General features: G+C 46.7%; 2 protein-coding genes across 6 annotated transcripts; both read left to right on the top strand.

The window, feature by feature from the left end:
* Nucleotides 1–210: 210 nt before the first annotated feature.
* Nucleotides 211–9,512, top strand: RBM14 (RNA binding motif protein 14). Its single transcript, NM_001244221.1, is given in 3 exon segments — nt 211–641; nt 6,414–7,878; nt 8,637–9,512. Coding segments are annotated over 3 exon segments (2,010 nt in total). The 5' UTR covers nt 211–304; the 3' UTR covers nt 8,845–9,512.
* Nucleotides 9,513–16,745: 7,233 nt separating this feature from the next.
* On the top strand, nt 16,746–24,415 carry RBM4 (RNA binding motif protein 4). 5 transcript variants are annotated; one of them, XM_021076813.2, is made up of 4 exons: nt 16,746–16,811; nt 17,765–18,188; nt 21,461–22,154; nt 24,010–24,415. In XM_021076813.2, the coding sequence occupies exons 2-3, from the start codon at nt 17,777–17,779 to the stop codon at nt 22,144–22,146; spliced, it is 1,098 nt and encodes a 365-aa protein (XP_020932472.1). In that variant the 5' UTR covers nt 16,746–16,811; nt 17,765–17,776; the 3' UTR covers nt 22,147–22,154; nt 24,010–24,415.
* The last annotated feature ends 1,879 nt before the right edge of the window (nt 24,416–26,294 follow it).

Below are 26,294 nucleotides of genomic sequence, written 5' to 3'. Positions count from 1 at the left end.
TCCCCCGCCTCCCCCCCGGCAGTGGCGGTTGGTCGCGCGCCGCCGTCCCTCTCCCACCCCCTCAGCTAACGAGCGGGCTCCAGGTCCTCTGGGATTGGCTGCGCCTAAGAGCATCTTCTTTCAGCCTCTCTGATTGGCTGTAGGCCGCACAGGATGTGGGCTCCGATTGGCTAGGTAAGAGCGCCTGCGCGGCGGGGTTCTCGGTCGCCAGCCATTCCTGGGGAGGACTGCCGGCGGGTCGGACGTCTCGCCAGTCGCTGGAGGAGAGGTCCCGGCTCTCCGGGAGGGCAGCTGCGGCGGCAAAATGAAGATATTCGTGGGAAACGTCGATGGGGCGGATACGACGCCGGAGGAGCTGGCAGCTCTCTTCGCGCCCTACGGCACGGTCATGAGCTGCGCCGTCATGAAACAGTTCGCCTTCGTGCACATGCGCGAGAACGCGGGCGCGCTGCGCGCCATCGAGGCCCTGCACGGCCACGAGCTGCGGCCGGGGCGCGCGCTCGTAGTGGAGATGTCGCGCCCACGGCCTCTTAACACTTGGAAGATATTCGTGGGCAATGTGTCGGCTGCGTGCACGAGCCAGGAATTGCGCAGCCTCTTCGAGCGCCGCGGACGCGTCATCGAGTGTGACGTGGTGAAAGGTAACGCTGAGGCGGGGGGGGCGCGGGCGCGCTCGGGGCACTCTGCTTCTTAGCCACGCCCCTTTCCCGGGGGTCGGTCACTGAGCGGTTGGCGGTGGGGAGATGGCCGGAGGTGTTGGGGGCGCGTTGGGTAGAGACTCCCTCCTCCCTTGCGGTCCAGGCACCATTAACCAAATGGGAGGAAGCGGCTCTGGGTGGGTGCGGCGGCCACTGTGAGCCGAGCTGCGGGGCCGGGGACGCGCCTGAGAGACTTGGGAGGGTACCGGGGGCGCGCCTTCCACTGGTCTCCTGGGCCTGGTACCGAGCGGAAATTGGGAAGTGACGGGCAGAAGCCGGATCATGGAGCGGGGAAGATTTCGCCACTTCCCCACTTCCTCTCCAGACGTCGGTCAGAGGAAGGGAAAAGGGAAAAGGTGAGGGCTGACGCCCCAAGCCCACCCTCGTGTTCCCTCCCGATGAGTGCTCCCGAGCGGAAGGTAACGGGGCCCTTGGACGTTTTGGGGCTGGGATCTTTTAGTATTGTGTGGTTTGGGTCTATTCATAGGTATAGTTACTCCTGGGTACAGGAGGGGCCCCTTCTGAACCACTTTGGCCTTTCAGTATTGTTAGGGGAATTAGGCGTGGCAACTCTGCGCTTTCCAACTCCCTCAAACTTGTTCTTTTTTTCCTCTGGAATCGACTTTAACTGGAAACCCTGACCTTTCACGTGTGGATGGAGGCTTGTTTTGTGAAGTCTCCTTCTGAGCATCCAAGCTGGTGCCCCAGGGCAGTGTCCTTCTTTTATAAGCTTGGTGGTTTTGCAAGGTAGCACACTTTGTGGCTGAGGGGGACATGGGACCTTAACTTACTAGTCGTCTTGGCTGAAATAGTCTAGTTGTCAGGGGAGAGCCCTAGTTTGCTTCAAGAAAACTGTATCACCATAATTTAGGCCTGACTTCCTTTTTGGGACTCTCTTGACTTTTTTCATAGTCTGAGGGTTTATCCCCTAAGCTCTTTTTCTTTTTCGTTGGCAAGATTTGGAGGTACAGCCCTTGTGTATATGGCCGGTTTCTGTTCCACTTGGAACAGATCAGAGTTAACTTTGCCTTGCTGTCTTAAAGGATGTAATCTGGGAGTGAGTATCTGATCCCTTGTTTTTGGTGTTGGATTCACACCTGCTTATACCCTATGTGAGAAGTTCTGAGGATAGGAAATACATTTGAGAGCAGATGCTTACTCATTTCCATCAAGATACATCATTTGCTGTCCTGGAAAGGCGCATCTTTTAAGTTGTTCCTTATTCTTTCTGTAACTGGGGAAGTGTAAAGTATAAAGTCTCCACCACTAGGCGTAATTCATTCTTTTGCATTAGTACTGCAAGCTGTTTTCCTCAACTCAGGCTATGCAGATCCACGACTAACCAGAATCAGGCTTTCCTCCTGGGTGCTCTGATGAGGCAGGCTGTATGGTGCATAGATTTCTGCTTTTGTTTACACTGAAAGAGTGGGGAGGGCCTCCAGTTGGGCACCTGACCAGGAAATGGATGGGGGTATATGACTCATGAGAGTTCTGTGTTTAATTGACCTAGTATGTTTTATGTTTTTAAATTTTTATTTTTTGGTGGTTCTTAGGTAGGGTGGCTACTTGATTGGGAGTCTAGAAAGCAGCATCTGAGAGGATAGTCTCTGGAACTCATTGGTCAAGAAGCCTCCTTTGGGGTGGTAGAGAAAGCCGAAAATTTGCCTGAGTGCTTGGAACTGACATCAAGTGACAGTAGTGGGGGCGGGGGGGGGGTGAAGTGTGTAACTGCATGTGGTTTTTAGAACTTCTGGCTGATTCCTTGTGAGAATCCTAACGAACAAAAGTTTGGCGAATTTTGTCCCTTTGTAAATATTTGGCAGAAATGCATGGACTTCCTCAGGGAGTGATGGTTAGTTGTTACTTGTAGTTATGCTGATAACGTAAGAGAGCTCCAGTGTATGTAAGGGACTGTGGGAAAGATTTGAGGATCATATGCTCCTTTGATGCCTTTGTATTTGGAGTGAAGGAAAGTGAGGTTTTAAAGTTGGGAATGTAGTAGAAGAGCCTGGTTCTGGCCCCTTAAAGAGTGATCCATTTCTTGGTCTGGCAATGGACATTTGATTGAGTTGTCTTGTGTTCTTGCTGGTCTTTGAAAAGCACAGAAGCTTGGCATTGCATGGGACAACTAGTTCTGTTTCATTTCACAGGGGAAAAAAACTTAGTTGCTTTGTTCCAGGAGCTTAGATAAGATTTTATTTGTAGAGTAAAAAATCTCCATAGCAGCAGCAGATTGTGACCACTCTCCACAGCTACATTCTATTGGGTGTTCCTCTGAGAGTTGCTGACGGCTTTAGGAACGATTTAGATTTCCTGGAAGTCTGTAAGGCAGAAGAGGAAATTGTTTCCTCCCGTTTTTGGTGGGTGGCCATTCTTTCCTCTCATATACAACACTGTGATTTCAAATTACAAGTTTTTACTTTTCTGAGAAAAGAAAAACAAATTTTTCTGGATTCTCTTAACTTTGGTACTGAAAGAATTGTGATGCCCCCAGGCCATTAGGAGATCTCCATTGCTTGCAGTCCCTTTAAATGTAATTTCTTCAGAGGTCAATGTTTCCTTGAAGTAGCTCGCCAGGCAGGTGGGTCCCTGGAGCTTGCTAGATCTCTTTTTTTTCTTTATTGTCCTAGAAGTAGTTGGGTTCATAGCATCTTTGATAAGGCTCAGTCTGGGTTTGCCTGTTCACTATGATAAGGGTTGGTTAAGCCCTCTTGTGATTGAGTCAGCTGGACAACCTGTTCACAGTTCCCTCCAGTATTGGGCTTAGGAACTTTCTGATGTAAATTGGTTGTAATTTTTTCTGATGGTTTTCTTATTATGTAGCTGGTCTGGGTGGTCGATTGAATTGTACATATGAATCTGTTTTCAAATTTCGCAAGTTGGTTTCGTAATAAAACTCATCTAAGTAGGGGGTTAGATAATGTGATATCCTCTTGCTTTTTAAGCCCGTAGAAATTTTTTGTTGGATGTTTTTTCCTGGTTCATTCCAATCTTAGGAATTTGTGGATAGGCTGACCAGGAATATAGTATGGTTCTTTAATATTTTTTTAAAGGTGTGTTTTGCATTTCTTTATTATTACTATTTTACTTTAAATTTTTTTTTAGTTGATTTATACTGTTGTGCCAATTTCTGCTGTACAGCAAAGTGACCGAGTCCCTCTCTCTCTCTCTCTCTCTCTCTCTCTCTCTCTCTCTCTCTCTCACACACACACACACACACACACACACACGTTTCTTTCTGGAAGTTTTTGTTTGTTGTTTTCTTTTTCTTTTTTTTTTTTTTAAGGTCCTTCCTGTGGCACATGGAAGTTCCTGGGCTGGGGGTCATATTGGAGCTGCTGCTGCTGGTCTATGCCACAGCCATAGCAACTCGGGATCCTGGCCACTTCTGAAACTTAGCACTGCAGCCCTTGGCAACGCTGGATCCTTAACCCACAGAGCGAGGCCAGGGATCAAACCCACATCTTCATGGATACCATGTTGGGTTCTTAACCCTACTGAGCTACAACGAGAACTCCCTGGACATTTTTTTAAATTACCTTTAATTTTCCTACAATCTCTTGCTTTCTGGTTGCCTTTGCATTCTCCTGGTGGTAGGGTCAGTCAGCTTCCACCTTTAAAGAGGTCTGGGACCACCAGCCTTGATTTTTGCTTATTGTACCCAAAGTGGATGTGAGAGATCAGAGGATAGTTCAAGTGCCCTGTGGCTAGGCGGAAAGAAACACTTGCTATTCACAGTCTGTAGGTGAGGAATCAGATTCTGGCTGTTGGGGGTATGAAGTCAGTTGTAGTTCATTTTGTTCTTTTTTTGTGTGTGTCTTTTTAGGGCCGCACCCGCGGCATATGAAAGTTCCCAGGCTAGGGGTCAAATCTGAGCTGCAGCTGTTGGCCTACGCCACAGCAGCGCCAGATATAGCAACACTGAATCCTTAACCCACTGAGCTAGGCCAGGGATCAAACCCGAGTTCTCATGGATAGTAGCCAAGTTCTTAACCTGCTGAGATACAATGGGAATTTCTACAAGGCATTTTTCATCATTTCATTTGAATGTCCTACTTCTGACATGAGTAGGACAGATTATCAGATGGAGAAATAAATTATAAGTTCTTTAAGAGTTTATAGCAAGTCAGTAATCTGAATCTTCACCTGAGGCATTTTAGGATTCCTTTTGCTATACCATACTTCTGATTTCTGCCTAATGATTATATTTTTATTGTCAAGTGTGTGAGAGTCGTGTTGGTGGCATTGCCTTACATCCAGGAAAATGACTTACTTTTAGGAGTAGTTAGAGGGGTAGAAATTAGGACACTTGTTTAGAGGCCATTTAAAAGGACTTCTTATCAGGAATGGAATCTTAGTAATTTCATCCAGGTAATTTATTTCCTAAACTGATGTGAGAGAGATGGGGTCCTGGTGGTTGGACGTTAAAAGTAGCCATAGGTCCAGATGGGGTTAAGTGCATGGCCTTATTTCCCACCAGCATGATGTCATTGTTCTTCAAATTCTGCTTGCACCGTTGTGGTGTGTGAGTTGGGATGTGATCAAGAATTTCTTCCCACTCCTCTCCTAGTTTTCTTGTCCTGTGTGGTAGATGAGTAGACTTGAGATCAACATCCTGTCCTAGAACCTGGAGTGAGGAGTACTTCAGGGATAGCCTGGTTAGGAGAGCCTGCTAGTTGCAGTAATTGTAGCTTCTTGCCTTGAAACTGAGAAACCAAATCTTTTCTGTGAACAGAAACCCAAGGGGTAAGGAATACTTCTGTCTCTCTTGAGTAGCCAGTGGAGGATGTAACGTAGCCAGGGGTGGGGAGAGGGAATGGCTGGGCCAGCGGCAGGCTCGGTTTCCATTCCCACATCTCTTTGGTCTACATGGGGTCCAGCTTCTCCCCTTCTAAGACTAAACGTCTAGTCTTGTTACACAGTCCTGCCTGACACATTGACTTCTCAGGGCTAGATTGGTATAGTGAGGGGGCAAGGAGAGAACTGGGATTCTGTTCCTGACTCTGACACTGATTTGGGGCAAGCCATATAAGTTCTCTGAGTGCGTTTGCCCACCTGTAAAGTGGGGATAATGATCCTTTGCTCTGCTTGCCTCCTGGAAGTGTTCTGAGGCCCTAATGAAGTACGTGGAATTGTACATGGAAGTGCTTTGGAAACTGGAGAGTACTGTGGGGAAAGGGGAGATCATATTGGAGGAATTGCGTGGACTGTGCCTGGCAGTCTAGCTGTCCTGCCTTAATTGGACTGAGAGATGGGTCATGCCAAGACATAAGTGGTCACTTCCAGTGTTTGAGAGTTAAGCCTTAAAGGTGAACAGTAGTGTTTGGTGACCTTGAGTTAGAGAATACTAAATCGAGTGATCCAGGAATGCTTTCTGCATTTTGTCTGCTGGTTTATACTTACAGGAGCTGTGAAGATTTTTTTCCTGTGTTGCAGTTCATCTTTGCTCTTTCTTCTCTCACCAGGAAGTTGGGTGAGGTGGCAGAGGGAATGGGGAGAATGGAAGGAAAGCCGTAGGCAAAGGTGACTGCCTGGGAAAGTCAGAAGTGTTGTCATATGGGAGTCACATTTTATGACCAACTCCTGGAGAGGAGGGTTTGGAGGCCTGGAGGTAGCTGACAACAGCTGGGTGCTGTTGGTGTGTCCAGTTTGGGACCCATCGGGTAGCATGCCCTGCCCCCCTAATTGCTAACCCTCTGTCTGCTGCTTTATCAGACTACGCGTTTGTTCACATGGAGAAAGAAGCAGATGCCAAAGCCGCAATCGCGCAGCTCAACGGCAAAGAAGTGAAGGGCAAGCGCATCAACGTGGAACTCTCAACCAAGGGTCAGAAGAAGGGGCCTGGCCTGGCTATCCAGTCTGGGGACAAGACCAAGAAACCAGGGGCTGGGGATACGGCATTCCCCGGAACTGGTGGCTTCTCTGCCACCTTCGACTACCAGCAGGCTTTTGGCAACAGCACTGGTGGCTTTGATGGGCAAGCCCGTCAGCCCACACCACCCTTCTTTGGTCGCGACCGCAGCCCCCTGCGCCGTTCACCTCCCCGAGCCTCGTATGTGGCTCCTCTGACGGCCCAGCCAGCCACCTACCGGGCCCAGCCCTCAGTGTCACTGGGAGCTGCCTACAGGGCCCAGCCTTCTGCCTCTTTGGGTGTCGGCTATCGGACTCAGCCCATGACAGCCCAGGCAGCCTCTTACCGCGCTCAGCCCTCTGTGTCCCTTGGGGCCCCATACAGGGGCCAGCTGGCTAGCCCTAGCTCCCAGTCTGCCGCAGCTTCCTCGCTTGGCCCATATGGTGGAGCCCAGCCCTCGGCCTCGGCCCTCTCCTCCTATGGGGGTCAGCCAGCTGCGGCTTCTTCGCTCAACTCCTACGGGGCTCAGGGCTCCTCCCTTGCCTCCTATGGTAACCAGCCATCCTCTTATGGGGCGCAGGCTGCCTCTTCCTATGGGGTTCGTGCTGCTGCCTCCTCCTACAACACCCAGGGAGCAGCTTCCTCCCTAGGCTCCTATGGGGCCCAGGCAGCCTCCTATGGGGCTCAGTCTGCAGCCTCTTCACTAGCTTATGGGGCCCAGGCGGCTTCTTACAATGCCCAGCCTTCGGCCTCTTATAATGCCCAGTCTGCCCCATATGCTGCACAGCAGGCTGCTTCCTACTCTTCTCAACCTGCTGCCTATGTGGCACAACCAGCTACAGCTGCTGCTTATGCTAGCCAGCCAGCTGCCTATGCTGCACAAGCCACTACCCCGATGGCTGGCTCCTATGGGGCCCAGCCAGTAGTTCAGACCCAGCTGAATAGTTATGGGGCTCAAGCATCAATGGGCCTGTCAGGCTCCTATGGGGCTCAGTCAGCCGCTGCGGCCACTGGCTCCTATGGCGCCGCAGCTGCTTACGGGGCCCAACCTTCTGCCACCCTGGCAGCTCCTTACCGCACTCAGTCGTCAGCCTCATTGGCTGCTTCCTATGCTGCACAGCAGCATCCCCAGGCTGCTGCCTCCTACCGTGGCCAGCCAGGCAATGCCTACGATGGGGCAGGTCAGCCGTCTGCAACCTATCTGTCCATGTCCCAGGGGGCCGTTGCCAACGCCAACAGCACCCCGCCGCCCTATGAGCGTACCCGCCTCTCCCCACCCCGGGCCAGCTACGACGATCCCTACAAAAAGGCTGTCGCCATGTCGAAAAGGTACTGTATGCCCCCCCGCCTCTGCCCCCAGCTGGGGCTCAGGGCAAGGGGCTGAGGTTGGCATGGGAGGGAAACTGGAGCCATCGGCCCCTCCCTTGGTCTTCTCTACTCCCGTGGGATGTCCAGAGGCTGAAGGGGGGTAATGTCTGTGAACTTTCCTGGTCAGCAGTGTTCAGGTGGAGCGTAGTGCTCAGCCTGGGGTGGTACCAGCTAGTCAGCCCGGGAAAAGTGTCACCTGCCTGGGCTAACCCAGGTGCCATTGGAGCTACTGCCGGCAAGATTGTGGCCCATAGTCTTTCCCACTGTCTGAAGGATCCTTAAGCCTGTTACATGGTTGTCCTGGCCTTTGGTGGGGGTGGTTTCAAAGAGTGGTCCCTTTGGCGCTCACCGGCTGAAGGCAGGGTGTTTGAGGTGCGTCCACTCTTGGGGAAGTTGGGGACCTTGCTTCCGTCCGCCGTTCTGTTGGTAAACAACCAAGGTCTTTCTGTGCAGGGCCCAGGGGTGGGGATTGTTTGTGGTTTGGGAATGTAGATCAGAATCCACCTTGGCCAGTTTAGAAGGGAGGGCTTCAGTGGTGGGCTTGGTTTTCCACTGAGTTGGACCAGGCTTGGTTTCTTGCCCTGGATGGGGTGATGAGCCTTCTGACAAAATCTTGTTTGTTGGAGACCAATCTGATTACAACCCTCCCTTTCCCCGTGCCCACCTGGAGCTCTCCCCTCGATTGTCTCATTCACCAACTGTCTTCTTCTCTCGACTAGGTATGGTTCCGACCGGCGTTTAGCCGAGCTCTCTGATTACCGCCGTTTATCAGAGTCGCAGCTTTCGTTCCGCCGCTCGCCGACAAAGTCCTCGCTGGATTACCGTCGCCTGCCCGATGCCCATTCCGATTACGCACGCTATTCGGGCTCCTATAATGATTACCTGCGGGCAGCTCAGATGCACTCTGGCTACCAGCGCCGCATGTAGGGCCATCCTGGGACGGGGCACCACAGGGAGGGGAGGAGAGGTAGGGTAGGGTGCAGACCCAGGTTATCACCACTGGCCCACGTCCTTCCTGTTTGCGGTTTTTCATTCCCTCTACCATGTGGGCCTTCCCCAGGAGACGATCCTTTTGAGTGTTCGGCAGTAACTTACTTTATTCCTTCGCCTCAGCAGCAAATCTTGCTATTGGCTCTAGATGTGCGGTTCCCCTCTCCCCTGCTTCCCATCTCTCCTGGATGGGAATTTCTTTTATGTTTTTATTTTTTTCCTAGCTCCCTTTTATTTTTGTGCGCGATATTTAAGGTCGTCTGGATGGGGAAGCAACCTGCAGCTGAGGTCGGCGGCGCCTTTTTCTTTCTAGATGTGAGGAGGCCAGGAAAGGGTTAGCTTAACCATTTCCTATGCGCCAAGCTGTGCCAGCAGTCCAGGGGCCCTGACTTTGTCCCTCTATAGACTGTGTTGACACTGAGTTCCTGTTGGGACAGTCGGTTGGTTTATGTCCAAATCCCTACTGACCCCTGATGTTCTAGCTGATGCTGAGCGGCACAGTCCCACTTCCCCATCTCCCCAAGTAGGTGGTGTTAGAAAACCTTAAATTTTTTCCCTTTTGTATGGACTACAAATAAAACTTGGGGCGATTTGCAGTTTGGAAACCTGGTTGTCATTGTCTTGATTGCACTCAGTTTCAGAGAAGACAGTTTGACATCCAGGAAGACATGACAACTAAAGGGAAGGTGGCCAGAGAACCCAGGGCAGATGAGGAAAGGGGTTCAAATGTGGGAATTAGAGTGATATCCCTGCTGCCAGAGGGATTTACCCTTGTCATCCTGCTAGTCTGCCATCTTTAGGACTGGAGAGTCCGGGCCAAGTTGCTTCAACTTGGATTAATCACATCAAAATGCAGTAAATTTATTGCCTGTTTCCCTCTGCCTGTGCTTGGCCATGTTCCTTGACTTGTCTCCGGTTCAGAAACAACCTGGGCTCCAGCTGGGTGGTTCTGGGGTTTGGCTTCTCAAGTGAGAAGTGGGGGATGGGCTGTTTTGGTGCTTATGAGGCTAGTGGGTCCTCATAATGGGCGCCAGTGAGTACTCAGGCTGGGACCTGCAAAGGAGCCAGCCAGTAGTTGGGGTGGGGGTCATGTCACTGGTAATGCCCCATGGATGGGACAGTTGGAAGAAGGTATGGGGCATTCTAGCCATAGATCTGGTGTTTCGCCTGTTGAACATCACCATGGAGCATCCTTCCTGCGTCCTGCCAACCCCTGCCATCGTAGTCACCTGAAAGTCGGGTTCTTGGTGTTAAAATTGACTCTGGGAAGGGGGTGAAGTGCGAGCATGACCAAGTACGGATGCTGGGATAGGGTGAGGAATTGATAGTTTTATTCTAGGACCCAGGGGTTCAGAGGACCTGGGTGAAAAATACAGTAATTCCAGCTGTGGACAAGACGGAGGCTTGGGCTTTTTGATGGGTGAATGGAAGACTGGTTGGGTCGGATGGTAACGGGAAACCTACCATGTTCTTTTGGGAAAGTGGGCTTTAGTGATTTGATTTGGGAGTCTTTTTGGGGCAAGGTGATTTTGGGGAGGGGTGTGTGTGTGTCAGGTGGAATTCGCATGGGTTCTCTTGCCTCCTTCCTTGGTTTTTTGTGACCTTGCCTGTGACAGTAGTTTGCCCGGCTATTTCCTTCTCTGCCCAGTGGGCAGAAGCATATGGTCTTTACATAACTGTAGGCTCCTTCTTGTGGATGCTAACTGGGATAATCTCAGGGGTATTGGGGCCGTAGCTCTTTTCCTTGTTTTCCTTTCTGCTCACTGCTTTGCCTTCAGGTGCTTTACTGCTCCTTTTCATTTCTTTGCAAGACTTGGAGGAGGGGGAGTTTGTTAGGTTTCTTGTCACTTTTCTACAGTTGAGGGGTTATCTCAGGGCCAAGTTAGTAGGCTTTTAACTCTGGTCATTTCCCTGGAAAATCAAGGGTTGGCTGATTTTAGCTCTGTGATTGTGGCCTCTGTGTTTTAATTACTTCTTTGTCAGTGTGGCTTTCTGTCGTCTTCCTTTCTGTCCAGTGAGGGTTCTGCCACTGTCCCATGGTTCCTGTGAAAAATAGCCCGATGTGCTCTTGGGGCCCATGTTGATGTTTCTTTATTGCAGCCCGGGTTCTTCAGAGTGACCTGGCCTAGATGATCACTGCTCATCGTCTTTGGGTCCTGATGCCCTTGCTGCCTCCACTGCCAAAGCTAGAAGGAGCTAAAGCTAAATGAATCATTTGTCATTTTTCTTTCTCGCTGATCGGTTTAAAATTCCCCCTCTCTCTTTTAAATTATGTCACTTGTGTCAATCCTATAGCCCACTCCTCATACTTTGCTTTTTGTGGATTTCTGATCTCCCAGGTCATATCACTTGGAGGTGGTTGGGCTGATGATTGGGAGGGTAGACATTTAATGTGTGTTTTGGGGAAAGGGGTGGGAATATGGGCTCCCAGTGTCCTTCAGATCTTGCACTTCGTATCTGTCACCTCTATAACTTGGCCTTCATTGGAGAAGGTTGAGATGGTTTATTCCCGGAATAAGACCACATAAAGGCTTCTCACTTTGTCAGCCTGTTTTCTTGTAAGGTTTGGACTACATCACTGAGTGGTCAGCCTCTACGGGTAGGCTGCCTTTCTGGTCGTGCCCATCGGTTAAGCTCTACCAATGTCTGTGCACAGACTATTGGCTCTCTAGTCATTTTGTCCTATGAAGCCAAGTAAGTTGACTGCAACATGGGATGGCTGTGGTCATAATGGAAATAAATTTTCTAGATTTATGGACCAGTGTGTAACGTTAGTTTGGGTAATAAAGAACATAAGATGGATGGGATAGGTGGAAAATTCCTATTCACCTGAATTTTGTAGGTATCTTTAAAAAGGTCGTAAAGGGTAGAATCTAGAGTTTTCCGGGCGTGGGGTGAAGGGGTTCTTAAGGTAATTTCAAATCTAGCTGTAAATCATTAGACATACTGTGTTCTGTTCAGATAGCTGAACCCTTGGGCTGACCTTGGGGAGTTTATAGTCTGGAGGATGTAGTACTACCTACCTTGATGAACTAGTTAAGCAATGCCAGGGAAGAGGTAGGTAAGGAAGGAGAGGATGGGACAGTCCCACTAGAGAAAACTGTGGAGATGGGATTTGATTGATTTGAAAATTGACTTGGCATCGAGCGAATTACTGAGAGTGTTGGCTCTAAAATCAAGCTGCTTGAGTTTGAATCCTGGTTCTGCCACTTATCTGTGTGATCTCAGATATGTTGGGAATTCTACCTCAACTTCATCTGTAAAATGGGGATAATAGCAAACATTTATTGAACACATGTTAAGAATTGATAAAAGTGCTTTTCATGTATATATTATTTTTCCTTTTTTCGGCAGCACCCGTGGCATACAGAGTTCCTGGGCCAGGGATCGAATCCGAGCCACAGCTATAAACTGCCCCAGCTGCGGCAGTTCTGATCCTTAACCCTCTGTGCCACAGTGGGAACTCTGCTTTTTACATTAATTTCATTTTGTCTTCACTGCAATTCAAATATATTAGGTACTTGGGGTGGGGGAGGCAGGGGCTGCACCTGCGGTATGTGCAAGTTCCCCGGCCAGGAATTAAACCCATGCTGCAGTTCTTCCTACACCACAGCTGCAGTAGCTCTGGATCCTTAACCCGCTGTGCCACAAGGGAACATCCCGTATTAGGTACTTTTAAACCTATTATATAAGTTGGGTAATTGAGGCTCTAAGTTAAATAACTCCTCAAGATGACATGGGTAGAAAGCAAGTGGATGAAGAAACTGAACCAGCCATTTTGAACCACCCAGAACTTTTGCTTGTAGTCAGTGCTACTGTTGGGAGGGCAAATAACAGGTATCAAGTGTAGTGCCTCATATGTAGTCACTGCCTATTAAATGCTAGTCATTTCTGAAATAGTGGGTTAGAATATTCTGGGGAGATCAGAATGGCCTACTGGAGGACACAGCTGAGGAAAGGACTTTAAATGTAGGTGTTAGTGCAGCAAAAATGAGTAAGAGTGAAGGGAGAGGATTTTTTTTTTGCTTTTAGGGCTGCACTTGCGGCATATGGAAGTTCCAGGCTAGGGGTCAAATCAGCCACAGCTGCCAGCCTATGCCACAGGCACAATAACTCAGGATCCAAGCTGCGTCTGTTAACTACCGTAGCTCACAGCAACACCAGATCCTTAACCCACTGAGTGAGGCCAGGGATCGAACCCACATCCTCATGGATTCTAGTCAGATTCGTTTCTGCTGCACCACAAATGGTAACTCCCAGGAAGGGGATTTCTGTGATAAGTGGTATCTGGGTGTGATGTAGGCCAATGGACCATACCAGTTTTGGCCACCTCTGGTCTCAGACAACACTGTTGTATCCCGGGATCAGATTCTCCTAGTTTTGGAGAAGAAAGGTGTAAGGTAGGAGACCAGCTCAGACATGAAGGGAAGGCTGGCAGTGGGACTGGAGGCCTAGGAGCTTGCTGACTGGCCTAGTTTCTCCCTCTGAACAGCCCAGAGAACACTTTTTTTTTTTTTTTTTTTGGGCTTTTCTGCTATTTCTTGGGCTGCTCCCACAGCATATGGAGGTTCCCAGGCTAGGGGTCGAATCGGAGCTGTAGCCACTGGCCTACGCCAGAGCCACAGCAACGCGGAATCCGAGCCGCGTCTGCAGCCTACACCACAACTCAGGGCAACGCTGGATCGTTAACCCACTGAGCAAGGCCAGGGATCGAACCCGCAACCTCATGGTTCCTAGTTGGATTTGTTAACCACTGCGCCATGATGGGAACTCCAGAAGACTTGTTTTTAATTTGAGCTCCCATTAGACCAGTAATTCATTTCTGGACCAGAAGCAGGGTCACTTACTAGATATATGAGTTGTATACTTATGTACACTCTTAAGGGTGTGAAAGGGTTTAAAACAAATGCACATTGCTGATTGCATTTGAGTGGTTTTTACTGACACCAGTGTTTATCCCCTGAATTTGGCTTTGTCTCTCATCTCCCTTTTCCTTTCAAGAATCCAGGCTCCAGTCTTTCTTATCTCTTCAAGATCTGCAGCCAGACTATATTTATACTTATGAAGCTAAATATATTTGGCCCTGACAGAACATCAGCTTTCTAGATGACTTTGGACAGGTCACTTTATCTTTTTTTAATTTAGAGGCTTGGTAACCTGATCAGAAGAATCACCAAAATGGCACCTGCAGCGTTCCAGACAAGGTGCTTTTAAAACATCCCATTCTCTGTAGTGGGGGTGGTAAGGTAGATGATTTGGACCCGATACCTTTAGTTTAAAAACCTTTGTTTTTAAGGGGCAAACACTAAGCTTCTTTAGTTCTTGGTAAATACAGTTGGGTAAGTGACCATGAATATGGAGATAATGAAGCTACAAATCTCCCTACTTCAAGCTTCACTTTGCACATTTGTCAGATGTAATCCTGGTGATCAAAAGCAGTACCCCAGCTTTTGGGCACCTGCTTTTTATGTTTAAGGGAGACTGGAAAGAATACTACGTGATAAGAGTAAAACTGCTTGTTTTTAATACTAAGTGTCCATGTTCTTAAGCTGCTATTGACTGAAAAATCTAAAGTCATTTCTCTCCTTTTGGTTGTCAAGAAGTTAACTCATGCGTTCATTTATTCATTTCTTAGCAAATATTTGGTTGCCTACTCTGTGACAGGTGCAATTTTAAGATAGGATAATAGGCAACTAGAAAAGGTCTTTGCCCCGGTAGAACAACTATTTGCTGGGGGCAGGGGATGGAAGGAAGTCAGATAATGAACCAACAAATAGGATTTCAAGTGGTGGTAAGTATTTGGAAAAATATCATTGAGTCATGGGATAGAGTTCCAAGGTAGGGTTGGAGTTGGAGGGATGTCTTGAGATGGGTGGCTGTGAGGAACCTGGAGAAGTAATATTTCAATTTGAATGAGCTTGGCACAAAGAGGCCATTGTGCTGGAGCATAGTTGGGGTGGGGTGTGTGTTTGGCTGTTCAGAGTTCTCACAGTGGGAGATTCTGGCAAGAATCAGATTATGTGGCATGGGTTTGAAACTTCCAGGTGCTATGGGTTTTAATTTAAAAGGGTATTGATTCAATATGGTGTATTCAGTTGGATGAACTTGCAAAGTGAAAGAAATATAATTCTACTTTGAGGGTTTTCAGAAAGCAAATCAAGTACTTAGATTGGGGGTAAGCGTGGACGGTGGTCAGCAAACTGGCCTGGGTTGTGATCCTGAGATTTTATTCCCAGCTTTCTCCCTTTGGATTTGGAGACATTCCTAGTTTTATAGAGTGAATTGATCTCATATGCTTTGGTATTTTGGAATAAAGTTTTATTTCTAGGGCTATTAGGATAAAACATTTGGAGGAACAAGAAGATGAAAGGATTTCTATACCAGATATGTTTCCCTACACAAATTGAGAGGTGATCACCTCCTGATGCAGGCCCCCTTCAAAAGGGCTCACTTGCAACTAACATGCAGTTGGCTTTCTTCATCGCTGATCCCTGTGGCCTTTACTGGTAAGGTTGCAGTCAGCATCAGGATCCACAATGAAAATGGACCAAGAGTAGTGACCACTACTACCTCGTGTAATTGTTCTGATTTTTAGGTTCTTACCTTTTCCCACTCTAGAATGAATTCTTGACCAGTTTCCCACCATTTGATTTAAGTTATGTCAGGTTTTAAAATACATTTTCATAACTTTGACTTCACCATTTTTATGATCCACACCCCACGGAAGGGGGGGTGCTTTGAACGGTGGTATGTTCTACTTGTGCTATCTTAAGTTCTTCCATCCACACCCCCCCCCCCAAAAAACCTCTTCAAAAGCTGCTTTGCATAAGGATCATTGCTTGTTCAATGAATATGGTATTATGTGAAGAAGCCAAAAGATGATTTGAAAAGTGATAAGGGAAGCTGGACTCTGGATCCAGAGTGCTGTTACTGTATTTTGCTTATAGCTGGTTGTGATTAGGCTCTTCCCTCTAAGATCGGTTCTAGGAGTTATAAACCTACAGCTTTGGTTGATGGCGCCCAATAAAATAAAGCAAAAAACTTTTCTGCTCCAGTTTTTTCCTCAGGGCAGGGTGGGGGTGTTTGCTCGATCTCCACGGTCACACAGAGGAGTCTTTTCTTCGTCTTGGACCCTGGGAGGTTGGTTCCCCCAGGGAACTTGCTTCCACGGTGCCTCCCGAGTGATGCAGCCCTCAACCGAGCCCGCCTCGGGGACTTTATACCCTAATTGAAGCTGAACCCGTTAAGCGTTCCTTTTACCACCCATGAAAATAGTTTCAATTCGGGGTTTGCTCCGGGATCCGGTGTAAATTCTTGGCCAAAGGAGGAGGCTGGTTTTTTTAGGTGGGACGCTGTTTTCTTACCTGGTTTCTGGGTCTGCGTAAGCTACCATCCGCAGCATCGTGGCTGCAAGGGGTTGGTGTTCGGGAGTTTAAATTTGGAGGAGAAGGCAAAACGGAGCGCACGTGGATTGGCGAGATGTGGAAGCTTGACAAAGTTGGCGCCATGAAGCTAAACACCGCCACACCAGAGCTCTAACTCGCTCCGCCTAATGGCGGGCGGAACCCCGCCAGCGAAGCCCACGTTGGTAGTTCCGCCTTCACGCCGACCTCTCACCCAATCAATGACTTCGGCTTCTCGAGAGAGGTGCTCATTGGCTTTCGTCTAAACGCTTCGGGGTTACTGACGTTTACACCTCTTCCCGGCCTCAGGTAATTGGCATTCGTGGTAACCAATCAGGAAGAGGATCTACGGGAACGCCTGCCTTTTACTTTATTGAGCAGCCAATCCTGTGATAGGCTCACCTCCCTCTACCCAGAGTCACTTCTGCGGCCGCCGCCATTTTAGCGTTTTGTCAGGAGCGTCCGCGCCGCGAGGAAGAGCCCCTGCTGATTTTCGTGCGGGTGAGCGACTCCGAACCCCTCCACTGCCTTTCTTTTGTCTCGTTAAATCTTAACTCCTTCTTTGCGCCTCAGGGCTGTCCTAGTGGGGTTGTGGCCTCCGCACCCGTCACTGAGAGACGACCTCGGTGCTCGGCATTGCGCGGTAAGCCTGAAGCAGCCCTTCCCCCACGATCTCCTCAGAGAATACCTTGCCTTCTCCCCACCTAGCCCTCTCTGCCTGGCTTACAGCCTCGTGGTTTCCACGGAGATAACCGCGCTTCCCTTAGACTTAGAAATTAAGATCCTTTTTCGAGAATTTCTCAAGCCTCGAGACGTTGGCCGGCTGGTGAGTCTGAAGCCCCCTTCTCCGGCCATGCGTTTCTCTATTCTGCAGGAGCTTGTAGGACGGCGCCCCTAGAGAGGCGTTCCCCGCTCCAGCACTTCCTGTGGTCCCCGAACGCTTCGGTCTCCGGCCTAAGGCACCGGTTCACTGCTTCCAAGGGAAGCCCTAAAACGTAGCTATTACAAGGTCCAATTTTCCGGAAATGGTGGCTAATTCTTTGGTTATGAGAAGACGACCCAGTTCATAATTTCAGACGGTCAATCCAGCTAGCAGGGTAGTTAGAGATTTCTTTTTTACAGTGGATAGGAAGCCCAGTAACACCACCCCCCCGGGCTACATTTATGCCCTCACTTTTCGTTTCCATTCCCGTTTGGAAGAACTACGAAACTCTTAGCAAATCCTTTGTCTATGTCTACTAAAGAGCTCTGTTATAGATGCTTTCATGTTTTTATAGGTTCCACAGCTGGAAGTCTAACGGGCCTCCTTATTTCCATTTCCTTTTGATGATGTTGTAGAGGTGTGCGTGTGAAGTGTGTTAGAGGGGGAAAACTGGCAATATTTGTCAGACCGAAATTGGTAACTGATGTGGGCCTGAGGTCTTTTGTTAGAATTTTTGTTTCTTCTCGCCTAGGCTGTGTCCGAGATGGTGAAGCTGTTCATTGGAAACCTGCCCCGGGAGGCCACAGAGCAGGAGATCCGCTCACTGTTCGAGCAGTATGGGAAGGTGCTGGAATGTGACATCATTAAGAACTACGGCTTTGTACACATAGAGGACAAGACGGCGGCCGAGGATGCCATTCGCAACCTGCACCACTACAAGCTGCACGGGGTGAACATCAACGTGGAAGCCAGCAAGAATAAGAGCAAAACCTCCACAAAGTTGCACGTAGGCAACATCAGTCCTACTTGCACCAACAAAGAGCTTCGGGCCAAATTTGAGGAGTACGGTCCAGTCATCGAATGTGACATCGTGAAAGATTATGCCTTCGTACACATGGAGCGGGCAGAGGATGCAGTGGAGGCCATCAGAGGCCTTGACAACACAGAGTTTCAAGGTGAACCACCCTCTTTGGGAAGAGGACTGAGCACAAGTTTTTGTGTAGAAGATAGGTTGGATAAGTAAAGGAAGAGGTCTAGGATAGAGATACAGCTGTTGGCAGGCTAATGGTGAAGATTAAGTGTGGGTGATGGACTTAAAATGGAGAAAGCATGTGGTTTAGAGGCTTTACTTAGAGCAAATCAAGTCTAGGAGAAGAACCACTTGGCTATAGTTTGGAGCCCCTAGGCTTTTATGCCTATTAGTGCAGAAATCCTTTTCTCTGAAGAGTTCTTTAGTTGTTTTGTCGTCGTCTTTTTTTTTTTTTTTTTTTTTTTTGAGTGGAGCGTATAGCAGTGGTCCACTCTGAAATTTATTGCTTTAGCACATGTTATTTTGCATTTGGAGGACCTGGCAAAAGCTGGCTTAAGCGATGTTATTTAAGAGTTAAGATTATCTGTTAAACTCCCCACCTCATCCCAATTACAGCTTCCCAGTAAATGTAATTAGTTGTTAAACTAGTTTTTAGAGAACTAGTGTCTTTAAGAGCTATAGTACTTACTGTTTTTCTGTTACACTTGTACTAAGAGGTTCTGATTGGAGGATGAGAACACTTTAGAATTGAGGCTAATCTCAGGAGTTTCTGAGTTGGGGGGCAGTGATGACAATACCTTTTGACTGGTTCAATATCCTTGGTGAATAGAGCATTTGGATGGGTGTTGTCTTGGAGCCTTGTTAGATGAATTATTAGTGTGCCTGGAAGGGAGCATGAGTGATACTATGGATAGATAGTTCATTTGGAAGGTATTTTATTTTCTTGCTTTAAGATCGAAGTTCCTATGGCCAGAGTGGCAGTAGTGAAGGGGGTGGTAACCATGGTGAGTTGCTAACTCTTCTTTCACTCACTTTGGATTTCCAGTGTCAAAAAAGCCTTTCTCTTTTGGTGTAACTACTACTAAATTTTGGGGTATTCCCACAATGCCTTGTTACATTTTTAACATATTTTTTTTAGCCCAGACAAGGCAGTGGCTGCTCCTTCTCCTGAGCAACACTCAATTGTTAAGAGTCATTGCTGCCATCTTTGGTATTTACTTCTCTTAACTTGAACCTTCTTAGACCTGGAAGTCTGATCATCATTCTCTTAAGTTAATGGGTGCCCTGTGTCATGGGTATTGGCTGTGCTTTGCTAAGAAATAATGTCACAGGTCTCTCAGGTCTAGTTTGTTTTTCTTTTTTAATTGGTAAGTTGAGAATTAGTTTGCGTCAACAACTTAATTGGGAGCAAGGGCTGCTTTGTGGAGAGTTTATGATATCTAATTTTTGGACATTCTTCTCTAAGCTATGGAAGAGGTGGTGGTGACTGTAAGTCACACATGTGAGGGAAGGATAGTTTGGATCGATATATACAAACTGTCTGAGGACCATAACTCTTGGCCTCTGAAGTCTGGGCTCTCATGATGCTTAGTTATTTTAGCTTTATTTACTTTACTATTAGTTATTGTCCTTAATATTGTTTAGAAGAGGTTCTTTATTAGAGAGTAGCAGTATTTATTATGGGGGGTCCCTTTCCCTTTCAGTTTTTCACTGTTGGGTATATTCTTTTTATTATCTGCCCATTTAAGGAGCATTCATTTTAGATATTTTTAAAGACTTAAGTTTTTTCTGGCTTTGGAATCCTTTCTGGCAAATCCTTAGATAAGGACATTAATGACCTTTATGTCTTGAAAGGGGGATGGTTGGTTGCTTAGTTGCCCTTGTTTTCTCTGGTTTTGTTAGGTGCCAAAGTGGCCACGTGGGCAGATGCTACAGTGACACAGGTTAGCACTTAAGTACTTAATTGCACATCTTAGCTCTGGCACCTGACACTTACCAGATATAATGTTTAAACTAGGACTTTTTCTTTCTTTCTTTCTTTCTTTCTTTTTTTTTTTTTTTTTTTTTTTTGGTGCTTTCATTCTCTTTCCCTTTCCTAGTCTCTCGGGACCTAATTTTAATTTTGTAGGTGGAATTGTATATTTACCATTTTCTGTAATGTTAGATGAATAGATGACTTATCTGTTGACTTCCTTGGTTCTAAGCATTCACTTCTTTGACATCTGCATGCTTGGGTGCATGATAGCCAATTGTATTGGAAAGCTTTTCCTGGAATTTTTCTTACCAGTAAACTTTTTTGGGGTTCCTGTTGTAGTACATCAGGTTAGGATCTGGTGTTGCTGTAGCTGTGAGTCACAGCTGCAGCTCAGATTAGATTCCTAGCCCAGGAACTTAAGTGTGCAGTGGGTGTGGCTGAAAAAGAAAGAGAAAGGAAAAAAAAAAAGAAACTTAAACTTCTCCAGAAATGTTTCTTCTTTTGTTAAATTTTCAGAATGAATATTTTTCATTTCCAGAATATAAATTGTAATTTTCAGCAAAAAAAAAAAAAAAAGGTTCATGCCCTAAGGATCTCAGATCTCTAAAGAGGAAAAGTACTTTAATCTTGCTAAAATGGACAGTTTAATCCATTGATTAATCTTTGGTCATTCTCTACTTTTCTCATTCCCCTTTATCTTCCATATTTTTCATAATATTCTTTCTGAAAATACAAGTGTCTTGTAAATGGCCTGCCCTGTTTTCTTCAACTCTGTTATAAAGGGTCACTAAAGATTATAAAGAGTTCTTGTTAGTATCAGAACTAGTAGGTTAAAGGACCCACTTAAGGAGGAAAGCAGTCTTTCAACTCATATTTCACCCCCTTCCCCCATTCACAAGGGGTGTTTTCCACAAAAAATCTTGAAAGTTGCCTACCACACTCAGCCATGGATCAAGTCTGGATCACCATCAATGGTAACTTTTCTATTCTCTTTGATTTTTGGGGTTAAGTTGGGGATTGGCCTTTGCATTCTCCTGCTTAATGAAATCGAGAGTCTTAATAGTGGAGATTGGAGGTGTCAGAATGTTGTGGAGCACTCTTGGTGTGGTTTCTTTTGACATTCAGAGTAGTTTTTGTCCAGTTACGTGGCAAAGGATTATATGCTTATTTTTGAGCAAGAGTAGTTTCTTAGTCCTGGAGCTGGTGTTAGAACTGAAACATTTTCTTCATTTAATTGATCTTTGCCTAAATCAGGTTGTAATATTGAATTTGTACTGGATTTTTTTTTTTTTTTTTTTTTTTTTAAAGAAAAACTTTAGAAAGGCAATGAGTCCTGCATTAGAGTTGTCTAGGTAAAGCCATTGCTATGACCAGTGTCTGGGGTAGGGGCTGGGGCTATGACTAAGAGTGATAGCAACCCTTCTTGCGTCTGTTTCTTCAAGGCAAACGAATGCACGTGCAGTTGTCCACCAGCCGGCTTAGGACTGCGCCCGGGATGGGAGACCAGAGCGGCTGCTATCGGTGCGGGAAAGAGGGGCACTGGTCCAAAGAGTGTCCGATAGATCGTTCGGGCCGAGTGGCAGACTTTACCGAGCAATATAATGAGCAGTATGGAGCAGTGCGCACACCTTACACCATGAGCTATGGGGATTCATTGTATTACAACAACGCGTACGGAGCGCTCGATGCCTACTACAAGCGCTGCCGTGCTGCCCGGTCCTATGAGGCAGTGGCTGCTGCAGCTGCCTCTGCGTATAATTACGCAGAGCAGACCTTGTCTCAGCTGCCACAAGTCCAGAACACAGCCATGGCCAGTCACCTCACCTCCACCTCTCTCGATCCCTACGATAGACACCTGTTGCCGACCTCAGGAGCTGCTGCTGCTACAGCTGCTGCTGCTGCAGCAGCCGCTGCTGCTGTTACTGCAGCTTCCACTTCATATTACGGGCGGGATCGGAGCCCCCTGCGTCGCGCTACAGCCCCAGTCCCCACTGTTGGAGAGGGCTACGGTTACGGGCATGAGAGTGAGTTGTCCCAAGCTTCAGCGGCCGCGCGGAATTCCCTGTACGACATGGCCCGGTATGAGCGGGAGCAGTATGCGGATCGGGCGCGGTATTCAGCCTTTTAAAGCTTGAGGTGAGAGTGGTGGGGTGTCCCCTGTTCTGGTTTTGCCATCCCTCCTGCAGCCTAAAGGCTCCAGTTAGGCTGCCCTGCTTGCTTGCTTTTGCAAAGTTAGGGTAAGGTTGCTAGCATGGTTCAGAGCATAGGGAGAAGTTCTAACTACTTAACTTTCTGAAATACGTAAACATCCTGAACCCTCATGGCCGATTTTTCAGGGCTTCTAGTCCTGGGAGTCAATCTGATTCTATTTGTGCCTGGAAAAGCAAACAGTGGTGTGACTAATCTTGGGTCACACCTGTGTGCTCTAATTGAACTGAACCTGGAACCCAGACATTCAGACTCAGGTGTGCTGTTTCTCAGAGACTTTATTGACATTCCTAGGTGTGTGACATCTAAGGTCTACAAGTTTGCTCTTCTGCTTCATGCTATGTGAAAGGTCTGATGTGACCTGTAAATGATAAAGCCTATGTAATTGTAGTTAATCGGTCATCACTGCTCAGGTCCCAGTTACTATGAAACTACCCTAATGGCATCGTCTTAATCTTGAAGCAACGTGTTTTGACATTCCTGAACAGTTTACCCCCAACTTTATAGAAAAAAACTTATTTGATGATAAGTTGGGGCAGAGAGGAATAGAAAAAGGTGTCTTAATTTATAAAGTTGATTTCAACAAGGATTCTGGGACATAGACTTAGGTTGAACTTCTGCTCAGTTCACATTCATTCCCTGAGCTGAATAGAATGCCCACTCAATTGTTTTATCTTCCAGTCTTTCCTGTAAGAGCCTGTTTGCTTCATTCAATTTTTTTTTTTAATTTATTTTTTTAACTGTCCCCCCAGTGTTAGATTTGACATCCTCTCCACTTCTTCAGGGTGTAAGTAATATAAATATGTATGCACCCCTGTTAACCCTACTCTTCAGTAATGTTGAAATCCAGGGTTGGGAGCTTTGCCATAAGCAGATCACTCCCTTCATCTTCCCACTAGTAATTTAACACTCTTCAACCACCAGCTCTACCTTGAGTCCTCTGGCTTTTTCCTCCCCTATACATTTTGAGCCTCATGATCCATTTGGCTCTGCTTGAGTGTATTGTCTTCCGACGCTTGCCAGCTTTGGGCTCCAGGTATTTGAGATTGCTGTTGTATAAAGGGTGTTTCACAGCACCCTTTGTCTTGAGTAGCTCCCATTCTGTCCCAGACTTTACCATTGATCTGTAATCCTATAGTAAAAGAGTGGGTGATACTGTCATCTTTTCGGTTAGGGCAGAAGGTATGTGACTTGCCTGGGGTTATTGGGTGGAAGTTATTGTTAGGGCTGGAGAAGAAACTTGAGTGACTTGATATGTGGCTTATACATGCCCTCCAGTACATTCTTTTAGTTTCTTCCCTAGGCAGAGTTGGAGGCCCTCAGGTCTCAAAGCTTAGGTGGTGCTACTTTTTCCTAGACCTTAAGTGGTTTTTAACTTAGACCTCCCAAGATTCAGGCATACTTTTTACTCCAGATTGTTAATTGGCACCTTTCCCTTTTTCCTCTCCTCCAGTGACAGTTTGTAAATGTGGAGTTACCTTCTCTGAGGAATGCTAATGTGTTAATGTCAAGAGAAATACAGTGTCTGCCTACTCTCATGAAAGAAAATTTGTTATTTAATTGAGAGAAAAGCCCTAGTCTGGGATTGCTTGACTTTCCCAGTTACTTTCAGGCCTTCAAGCTTTTTTCACTTTTAGAGAGTATTGTGATAGTGTGGATGGATACAAGTAAACTTAAAAGAAGTGTCAAATTACCATATTTTGTAAAGATGTTTTTTGAAGTGTTAAGTGGAAAAGCCCTTTTGAGCTTTGCTGTAAAGCCCCTGTATTGTGCTCTCTTTCAGGTGGGATGTGTGTGGGCTGAAATTCCGAGCTGCGGTTGTGCATGAGAATACACCCTTCGTGGTACTGCGTCTCCGGGACGTTCTCGGCTCTGTGCGTTCAGTCCCTCAGGAACCGTGGACCTTAATTTACCTTGCTAAGTTCAGAACACCTCTTCCTTTCCTCTCTCCCCTTTCTTCCTGTCCTTCAATACTTCCTTAGCTTCCCATCACGTTCTATTCTCCCAGCAGGCCTCATTGTGTGCAGAAACTTGTGGGGGTTGTGCTGTCTCCCCAACTCCTGCTTCCAGTGGGTGTTGTGAGAGTGTCACTACTCCTAAGTCTTTTTGGCCCAAAGGCTTATGGCGAGTAGACACATAGAGTTGGATCACTTTTTTCTTTCCAGTGAAATAAATGGTTTTTCAACTTAGGGAATGTGTGCTTCTAGAGAGTTTTTGCTTGGGCTTGTGTCTGGGTTCTTTATTTGTCCCTGGAAGAGAAGGGGAGGGTATAGAGTTTGACCGACATTCAGTTCTGGGTGAACATCACTGCAGTGATTTTCTTTATTGTAGATAAGATTTATAGGTACATAGAAAAAAGAGGGATTATATAGAATAACTCAGGCAGGCAGCCTCATTCCATTAAAGACTTTCTCCCTCTGGTACATCTCTGCTATAAAAACAGCTACTTGCTAGTGGTTTTGAGAAGTAGGACTTTGCCTGCTTGAGAAACAGTCAATTGTCACCCACTTTTACTACTACCATTCCAACTTCCCAGTCAGTCAATACATCTAGCTTGACTTATTTCCAAGGACGAGATCTAGGAGAAGCAAGTGTTTGAGGGAACAGGAGATTGGTCAGCTTTTACTTCATGCCAGATGGAAAAATTGTGACTCCAGCAGCATTCTGCTATTTTCCTAGGTCAGTAAGTAATATTTTTTGATGCCTTTCATCATCTATTTGGGTAGTTCTGCCAACATCTAAAGAATACATCAGTGGTGCCACTAGTACCTCATTTCCTTTAGAATGATAGGCATAGCAAAAGAACCCTGCAGTGAGCTTAAATGGTTTAACAGTAAGGATGGGGTTGGGGGTGAGTACAAGAAAGAGCCACTGCTTCTATCAAAATGCACTGGTTTCCAGATATTTTTTGTTTGTATCTTCTTACAGTTTTTTTGTTTTTTTTTTTTTTTTAATTTTAAAAAGTATAGTTGATTTAACGGTGGTGTTTCAGTTTTAACATATGTATAGTGGGGCTGTGTGTGGTTAGGGTATGTCCCAGCATCATTCAACAGGTGTTATGCTTTAGAAGGGTGGGTTGTAGAGATTTTGTAAAGGAGCGGGGTTTTAGGTGTTTTCTCATATTTTACTGTTTAATGACTCTGTCTAATTCATAGATGAGACTGAGATGGAGTAACTATCTGTATATCTTACTTTAAATGACACCTTGTGGTAGGTGTTTTATGTGTTATTTAAATTCCTGTCAGTTAAAACATTTTCTCACCTCAAACTCCAGATAGTTGCCGAATATGGACGTTGTCTTTGGTGAGAGGTCAGGTAGTGAAGGATGTTGGTGGAGTTGGGATTAGGGGTGGGAAAGAGCTACCAACTCCTGCAGATGAGAGGTGGTCAACAAAAAGGACCTCGAGGCTAGCTGCTTTCCTTGCATTTGGGTTTCTCTTCCCTGGCTGGGTTACTTTTCTGCCACTGTCACTTTTTAGAGGGTTTGCCTGCTTTGGTCTCCTTTTTCCTCAAAAAATGAACTCATTATGATCAGTACTTTTTTCAACATTACCCCTTGGTCTGATGGGTGGGGTTGGCAAGTTTCAAAAGATGGAGACTAACAGTATTCATTGGTTCAACAAATAAAAATTTTGAGCCATACTTTTCAAGATAATGTTCTAGGTATAGTTTGGGAGCTTATAGTCTAAGAAAGGGAGATAGTACAGAATGTCAAGTAGAGAACTCAGAACTGAACTTAGGTGGAAATGGTCAGTGAAGGTGGTGACATGTCACAGTGGATGGATTAAATCTGGGGGTAATTTTGCATTACAGAGCATGCTGTGTAGTTAAAATTTAAAAAGGAGTCATTTTTGGAGTTCCCAGGTGGCACAGTGGGTTAAGGAGCTGGTGGTGTCACTGCTGTGGCATGGGTTTGATCTCTGGCTCCAGAACTTCACATGCCATGGTCACAGCCAAGAAAAGGGGCGGGGGGGGGGGGTTGTGATAAAAGGGAGTCGTTTTCTCCCTTTGAGAGCACAGTTTTCCTGTAATGAAACTTAAGTAGTTTTTCATAACCACCAGTTCTTG

The sequence above is a fragment of the Sus scrofa genome, chromosome 2 (assembly GCF_054392235.1).
Source record: "Sus scrofa isolate SSC_HxYL_T2T_F1_AM1 chromosome 2, Sscrofa_HxYL_maternal_Yorkshire_Landrace_v2.0, whole genome shotgun sequence".
Classification (NCBI taxonomy): domain Eukaryota; kingdom Metazoa; phylum Chordata; class Mammalia; order Artiodactyla; family Suidae; genus Sus; species Sus scrofa.
This window is presented reverse-complemented; position numbering and strand designations above follow the sequence as displayed.

Coding starts and splice junctions, on each gene's coding strand:
- RBM4 (XM_021076813.2), top strand. CDS start 17,777: ATGGTGAAGCTGTTCATTGGAAACCTGCCCCGGGAGGCCACAGAGCAG. Junction 18,189..21,460: donor TGACAACACAGAGTTTCAAG/GTGAACCACCCT, acceptor TGTTTCTTCAAG/GCAAACGAATGCACGTGCAG.